Here is an 8,229-nt window from a genome sequence, read left to right as displayed (position 1 = left end):
AGATTGGGATGCCAACAGATTGGATTTTATCTGACATCTAACCTGACTTCATTTGATCAGATTTGGCATTGCCAAAATCTAAACCCCGATGTAGACATGGTTTGAACCAGTCTTGTGAGAGGCGTACGCCTCAGTACCTGAAGCGTACGCCTCAGAGGCGAGGCACACGCTCAAGGTACTGAGGCGTTGTTGTGATGCGCTTAAAGTAAATATAAAAAAAGTACCACGGATACTTGAGAAGTAAGATCACATACGAAGCCCTCCAAGAGAAGTAAGATCACTAGTGCGAGGCGTTGAGTGTGATGCCACATATTTTTACGATATTTTAGATAATACCACGGATACTTGAGAGTCTTATATTGTGAGAGGCGTACGCCTCAGAGGCAAAGCGCAGGCTCAACGCCTCGCTTTGCCTCATCGCATTTAACAACCTTGGTTTGAACTTTTTTTGTTACCAAATCCAATGGATATCCAGATTTGATGAGTATCTCAATTCAATTGGGCTCCGACGTGATTTCAATTCTCATTGGCCCATTTTCTGATTTTTTTTTTTTGGAAAGGCAAGCTGAGGTTAGACCAACCCCTACCAGCTATACAACTATACCATTGGGATTTGAACTTGCAACGTTCCAACACAAGTGACGTGCACTAACTGCTCTTACCAGACAAGCTGAGACCCCATTTTCTAATGGTTGCTTGCAAATCCAAACCCTCCCAAGTAACCCCCCCCCCAAAAAAAAAAGAAAAAAAAGAAAAAAGAAGAAGAAGATAATTGCGTGTTTTCACCTCTAAGGGGGAGGGTGGTGTGTGCTTTCTCTGAAACACAAATTGCGTGTTTCTGTGTGTACGGAAAAATATCTTGAGACCCATGATAATTTATATGCCAATGTTGCCCACGATAACTTTATAATAAAATAACATATAAAAAAGATAGATATGCTTTTGACGAAAATGTCCTCAGTAAGATAGATATGTGTTGGATGAAAATGTCCTCCCGCTTCCCGTAAATAGATTTGCATGTTTCGCCTTTGTTTTTAGCTTGTGTTACAACACATGGTCGCCTTCTCGTTCCTGCCTGATGAATTGTGGAGCATGATTCATAGTTTTTTTCTTTACAGAAAGAGGAGTTCGAAGGTTCCCCCGACGCGGGTCCCGCTGCGTAGTTAGTGGGTGGGGGTTCGGGGGGTCGCCCTTGGCGGAGGGTTGTGGGGCAGTGCCCCCCAGAAGAATTTTTTTTTGGGCTTATGTTTGAGACTCAATTTCTTATGGATCAGACTCAACTTGTTTAGGTTTAGGGTTGTCGCCCTTACCTTGTATAAATTCTTTCTTTTTTCTCTCTCTTGTAACTGTTGAAAAGAGCAATAAGATTTCTCTCTAAGCGGTCGTAGTTTTTTTTATTCTCTCTCTATTGAAAAGAACAATTTGTAGTAGAAAGCAGATAAGAGAGTAGTGATTTACAATGAAAATCAAATCAGAGAGTAACGATTTACAGTAAAAATCAGATCAGAGAGTAGCGATTTACAGTAGAAATCAAATTAGAGAGTAGCAATTTATAGTAGAAATTAGATAAGAGAGTAAAGATTTACAGTAGAAATCAGATAAGAGAGTAGCGATTTATAATAAAAATCAGATCAGAGAGTAGCGATTTACAATAGAAATCATATCAGAGAGTAGTGATTTACAGTAAAAATCAGATTAGAGAGTAGCGATTTACAGTAGAAGTCTGATTTGTACTGTAAATCACTATTCTCTAATTTGATTTTTACTGTAAATCGCTACTCATTTATCTGATTTGTATTATAAATCGTTATTCTCTTATTTGATTTCTACTGTAAATCGCTACTCGCTTATCTGATTTCTACTGTAAATCGCTACTCTCTAATCTGATTTATATTGTAAATCGCTACTCTCTGATTTGATTTCTACTATAAATCGCTACTCTTTGATCTAATTTTTACTGTAAATCGCTACTCTCTGATTTGATTTCTACTGTAAATCGCTACTCTCTTATCAGATTTCTACCGTAAATCGCTACTCTTTGATCTGTTTTTTACTGTAAATCGCTACTCTCTGATTTGATTTATACTGTAAATTACTACTCTCTTATCAGATTTCTACTCTTTGATCTGATTTTTACTGTAAATCGCTACTCTCTGATTTGATTTATACTGTAAATCACTACTCTCTTATCTGATTTCTACTGTGAATCACTACTCTCTTATTTGATTTCTACTGTAAATCGTTACTCTCTGATTTGATTTCTATTGTAAATCGTTACTCTCTTATATGATTTCTACTATAAATCGCTACTCTCTTATCTGATTTCTATTGTAAATCGTTACTCTATTTAGTTTAATGTTGCCATCATTATCTCTATTGTAAATTGATATTCTCTGTCTACTCAGTTCGATTGTAAATCGTTACTCTCTTATATGATTTCTACTGTAAATCGTTACTCTCTTATCTGATTTCTATTGTAAATCGCTACTCTATTTAGTTTAATGTTGTCATCATTATCTCTATTGTAAATCGATATTCTCTGTCTACTCAGTTCGACGTTTGCACCCTTGTATTATGATGAATAATAAACAAAATGCTGATTTTTTGGTAGTTCAATTATTTCTCACGAACAAACGACGACAAAGGGTGCTCCAGCGATAATAGACAACGACGATGGCAAATGGTGCTCTGACGACAACAGACGGCGGCAAAGAGTACTCCGACGACAGCAGACAACAACAAAAGGTGCTTCGACGACAGCAAAAGGTGCATCGTTAATCGGAGCTCCTGTTACAGTAGATGATGCATCGCCAAAGGGTGATCCAAAACGTTTAGGGTGACATATTGAGAGAAACTCCTGTCAAAGCGGAGGAGTTTATTCCTTAAGGCGAAAACGATGATGATTTAAACCCTTTTTGGTGGGAAAACATTTTTGTCCTTTACTCAAAACGTCGTTTTATGGCGTTAACGGCAGAAAAAGGTATTTAAGTGCACTATACTTCGATGCTAAGTGACGCTAACATACATGAAGAAATGAGCCCCACGTGCTTACATACATGGCGCTCATTCAAACCCGAGAACACGCACCTACTTCGCCTCTGAGGTAATGCTGGTTAAAAAGTCACAACTCACAAATATAAGCAATATTTTGAATTTATCACAAAAAGCATGATAAATTCATTAAACAAAATAAATATGATGCATCATCAAAATCCCCATATGCGTATTTATGGGGTTTTCTAAAAATTGTAATAAAATAGTTGTCATAAAAAACAAACCCCACCACCCACCCCAGGTGATTTTTTTCTTTTGCTTTAAATGGGAGGTAAATAAAGCAGCTTTTTAAGGAAAAGAAAAGAAGCGCAGCTTTTTAAGGAATGTATTTGGTAAGCCAAAACCATTTTCAGAATACTTAGAAATTTTTGTACCTCCGTAACCTGGAACACAAAAGAATCACAATCCAAGCCCAAAGAACAGTTTGACACCAAACCCCACCAGACCTGTTTTGTAAATCAAATCCTAAAAATATGTTGATACATTTTTTTTTATATTTTACTCAAAGAAACCGAGTGCCGGCTCAGCCTGCCGTACCTCCGGTGGATGTCATTTCAGCATAAATCTCCCAGGGCTTACCCGTCGACCCCATGGAATCACCAAAGCTTCAGCTTACGCAGAGGGTGACACCCATGGGTCGATACATTTTATTCGATGGAAAACATGCATTATATTAAGAAAAATTGACTCTTTTTTAGTTTAAAAATCATCTCGCCCCCATCTAAACTGATTTACCAAATTCTCTCTTCCTTCCAACTACAAAAACACATGTATACTGAAGCACTACTCAGTAAGGTAAAGTTGTTCCACAGCATCAAACGGAAGCAAAAGTTTCAAGTCTCATAATATCATCATCAAAAGCCATCTGCATACCATCACCATACAAATGTAATAGCCACAAAGGCATGCACCGAATCATCTCGACTGAGGACATGCATATCAAGATGATCATACAAAAAAGTAATGCCTAAGAAGCCTTTACCTTTACATAAAAAAAGAAAAAAGTAGAGACAACCAACTTGAACACCTTCAGCTCTGAGGAAGAAACTTTGGTTGTGACTGACTTTAAGCCTTATGATGTCGTCCAAATTGATGGAAGGCTAGTAGAAGTGACAGTGGGCATATTTTTCACATTTACATCCATAGGCAGCATACGGTATTCAATATCTAGCTCCCTGAAAATTTTGATCATCTCTTCCACCACACGAGTTCTCCTAATCCACTTCTCCCCCATATTTTGATGATTCATCCGGTGCTGGAACCAAACAGCCATTTTCAACTTGTTCATGTCTTCAACATTCATTATAACGACAGTGGGATTCGGGTACCAGTGGTCCTCTTTGCTCTCAATGTATCTGTTCCATTGGAAAATCAAAATTATGTTTGGGATGAAAACATGGCTACCGCACAATAAGAACTACTAGAAACAGTATTTTTGATAAAAGAACATTTGACAAGCATGAGAAAGATGTCAAACTCAACAGTAGGAACCAAGTGCATCCAAACCATCAAATTTCAGGACCAATATATAAAGGGCTCGTGGTAAAGCTAGATCATTCCAAAGAAAGAGCAGATTCTCAGGGAAGACCAACATAAAGAAAGAATACTGATCTTTTGATCAAGAAAGATTACTTTCTTCCACTAATAGGAATGACAAGGGAATTGTACAACGTCCAATCCTGTAATTATATTGCAAAGGGCCACTAAGTTCTTCAAATGCTAGAACTTGCAAAGAAATGGGGGGCTAAAAGAAGAGATTAAGAATTTGAAAGTTGTCACGTATTAACCAGAATAGCAAAACTCATGGATTGTATCACTTACGACTTTATTCGCTCCTTCATGATGGCAATCTTTTCTACAGGAGTTGCAATATGAATACAGAACTCGATCGCATCACCCATATCAGGACTTCGGTAATAGTTGCTAATGGGCAGGGTGGATAACACACTGTTTGGATATGTGATCTTCTGGTTGTCATACCTCAAAAATACAGTGGTCAGAATGTTCATCTCCTCTACTACCATCTGCAAGTCAGATTTGAAATAGTCAGAAAATACCAAACTTACTGATGTTGCAAGCTCGGGACCAAGTTTCCAAACCAAGGGCAATTGCATACCTGAACTCCATTTATCTCGCAACGGTCACCAACATCAAAGGGATGCATAGCAAACAAGAAAATAATGGCTTCAAATATCATCTTGCAGGTGTTCCCAAAGATGAAAACCACAAGCAGAATCTGAGAGCTTATAAAGACAAGAAAGTGGGTTGTGGCGATCCCCAGAATAAGAAGAGATATCATCACTATCAAGACGCCCACCACTATGTTGACCATTTGATGGAGCTTGTTCACTGCTGTTTTGGTATCATTCAGTGTCAAAGAAAGAGCTCTTCTTTCTCGGAATGCATTAACCTAGAACGAGTCAGACGGGTATCCCGTTACTAATCACATGACCTTCGCAACAATGAGACTTGCTATTACATTTATGTTCATGCTCCTACTGATGCCTCAAGCAAAGAATGTGACATCAAGACAACAGTAGGACAAATCACTAAGCAAACAAGGCTTTGAGCAAAATGGATATGAAGTGAGGAGCACTGAAATATTACCGCCCAGTTTTTCAGAGCAGATTTGCCAACTTTCTTTGCATCTTTTGTTCCATCAAATAGACTCATAGTCTTGATGGCCTCTTCTTCACTCAAAAACCGCATCAGATCAACCAATGTGATACACCTATTCAAATTTCTCCGATTAGAGCTGGAGAATTCAAGCATTCTGCAGATAAAAGATAAAACCAAGAGGCAGCACAAAAGAAATATCAAGTAAGAACATCTCACTTGGCTCCAGGTCGCGCCACATTGTTGAAAATCTTCCTGGCAGCAACCTTGGCTTCATACTCGCTACGTATCTGTATCGCATTCTCGTCTTCCCGATCCACACCCTGTATCCTTTCATCCAGAGTAGACAACACCCCATGCCTCACAATGTAAACCAGCCTCTTCATGTTCCAAGCAGAGACATTTTTCTGGTTGAGCATGTGAAGATGGTCGATGGTGATCCCCTCGTCCTGCAGCCTGCTACGATCCTTTACACGAGGAATCCCACCCGATAACCTGCAACTCTTTCCGATTCGTGGGCTCCTATCGAAAGGGCCGCTTCTAATCACCCGGGGGCTCTTGATAGCCACCCCTGCAGCACCTCTGGCGGCCGCCCTGATGTCAATCGGTATCTTCGCACCGGCATTCTCCAACTTCCTGACCTCAGACATCACCATCTCTTCCTCTTCCTTGCTCTGCTGTATTTCCATCAATGGCGGCCCGGAGAGCGTCTCGATCACGTATTGATTGAACAACGAATCCTGAATCCGATCGAAATAGGCGTTAACATGGAAGGACGAAGCCAAGAACTTCACGAGCAGAGTCTTCACCAGCCAGATCAACGTCGCCACCAAGAGGCATAACAAAACATTGGTGACGTAGAGCAATGCTTTGCTGTTCGTTTCCCTCTCCACCTTCTTATCAAACATGAAATGCCAAGCCATAAGAACGAGCCCCAACCAGAGACTGTTCTGCACGGCCTTCCTCACGCCGTAGACGAAGTACAGGAGCCTCTTCCTCAAGAAGAAGTTCCTCTCTATAAAGAAGACGGCGAGCCTGATCCCCCAACCAGAAACAAGCCTACCGCAGAAGACGACCAGCCCCAAGAGCGCCCATTTCCAGAGGTGGAGGCTCCAGAGGTTCCGTCCGGACAGGAAGGGGATGCTGAGGCTGCAAACGAAAGCGGCCAGAATCAGGAAGAAACTCGCCCATTGAAGCACAGTGAAGGCCCCGGGCTTCTCGTGCTTGAACTCTTCGGGAATATCCTCATCAAAGAACGGATCTTCTTCTTCATCAAACTCACCATCACCACCCTTCCCGCCGCCGCCCAACGCCGCCGATTTCAGAATCCCCGATTTCTTCACCTCTTGACAACCTGAAGCGGCATTGTTCTGATTGATGATGTGGGAGTTCTGCATAGTCCGGGGAGGATCCATCAGCCTTGACTTCGTCTTCGTCCTGAGCAAGTTCGAGTTCCGCTGGAACGATGGCCGCCTCGCCGCGGAAACCGTCGAGGAGCATCGCAGAACCTTGCCGGCGTTCCCGTCCGAAGAATCACCACCATCGTCGTCGTCGTCGTCATTGCTGCTACCGGATCCCTTCTTCTTCTCCACCGCTCTCCGGCGAATGCACTCACCGCGTGAGGCAATCTCGAAGGCGACCTTTAGGTCCTTGGAGTTGTGGTGTCCTGAGGAAGCCGCGGAGGACTTGGGCAAAGATGGCTGGCTTTCGAACAAGGGTGGCAGATTCTGCCGGCCGCCCTCCTCTCGAACCCCACCGCCTCCGAGCTCCACCATGTTCAAATCCATATCCAGGGACACGTCGCCAGAAGCCCGCTGCTTGTGGAGGAACTGTCCGATCAGCTTCGTCGGTGGGTCGTCGGCCGGAGGTGGCTGGAAAGCGAACCCCGTCTTACCGTTCATGACCGCAGCATTGGCTCTACCAGTACTATCCAACTGGGGATCGTTCCACAAGTCGTAACTCGGCTCCCTCCAAATGGTGGTGGTGCCACCAGTGGCCTGACGAACGGCGTTGGTCTCGCCGGAGTTTCGGTCGATGTTGAGGACGACCACCTGTCTCTCGTAGCCGGAATCGCGCGACATGCCGGAAGGGTAGTCGGGGACCAAGAGGTTGGACTCTTCTTCTTCCTCTGCGTGCATGTTTCTTCTTCCGAGATGTTTATAGGAGTCGTGAGACTTGAATGATTTCTTCAACGAGTACATTGTTTACTTTTATCTCCTTCCTTTAGCGGACAGTCTGTCTGACAAATAACGCTACTAGCATTGAAATGGGCATCAAAGAAATTGGCAAAACCGGAAGGAAAGGAAACGAGAAAAGAAGACAGCCTCGGCAACCGTGAAGCCGCGCGTAGATCGAGGCAGGGGGACGGTGGTGCAACAGGTGGAGCAAAGAGAAGGAAGTTGCAGGCGGTGTAAGCAAGTTTGTCGTCTCCTTCTTGAAATTTACTACCTTTGTTCCACTACCAATTTATTTGTTGGGCTGACATCCTTTCTCTTATTCTTCTTCTTTTTTTCCAACTGAGCTGACCCCTGCCAGTTATACATCCGTGCCATTTGGGAG

At 42.4% G+C, this 8,229-nt stretch overlaps 1 protein-coding gene across 1 annotated transcript; it reads right to left on the bottom strand.

Moving 5' to 3' along the window:
* Positions 1–4,126: 4,126 nt before the first annotated feature.
* On the bottom strand, positions 4,127–7,871 carry LOC149817993 (mechanosensitive ion channel protein 6-like). The gene is made up of 5 exons (XM_089986130.1): positions 5,890–7,871; positions 5,662–5,785; positions 5,171–5,464; positions 4,876–5,078; positions 4,127–4,409 (listed from the first exon to the last, which is right to left on the bottom strand). The coding sequence occupies exons 1-5, from the start codon at positions 7,869–7,871 to the stop codon at positions 4,127–4,129; spliced, it is 2,886 nt and encodes a 961-aa protein (XP_089842256.1).
* Between the last annotated feature and the right edge of the window lie 358 nt (positions 7,872–8,229).

The sequence above is a fragment of the Nuphar pumila genome, chromosome 13 (genome assembly GCF_984573655.1).
Source record: "Nuphar pumila chromosome 13, dmNupPumi1.hap1.1, whole genome shotgun sequence".
Lineage (NCBI taxonomy): Eukaryota > Viridiplantae > Streptophyta > Magnoliopsida > Nymphaeales > Nymphaeaceae > Nuphar > Nuphar pumila.
Note: the sequence above shows the minus strand (reverse complement) of the source record. Positions and strands in the feature narration are given on the sequence as shown.

Excerpts from the sequence above, each read along its gene's own strand:
- LOC149817993 (XM_089986130.1), bottom strand. The coding sequence starts at position 7,871 with ATGTACTCGTTGAAGAAATCATTCAAGTCTCACGACTCCTATAAACAT. Across the intron at positions 5,079-5,170 it reads GCGAGATAAATGGAGTTCAG|ATGGTAGTAGAGGAGATGAA; the intron begins GTATGCAATTGC and ends TCTGACTTGCAG. Across the intron at positions 4,410-4,875 it reads ATGAAGGAGCGAATAAAGTC|ATACATTGAGAGCAAAGAGG; the intron begins GTAAGTGATACA and ends CCAATGGAACAG.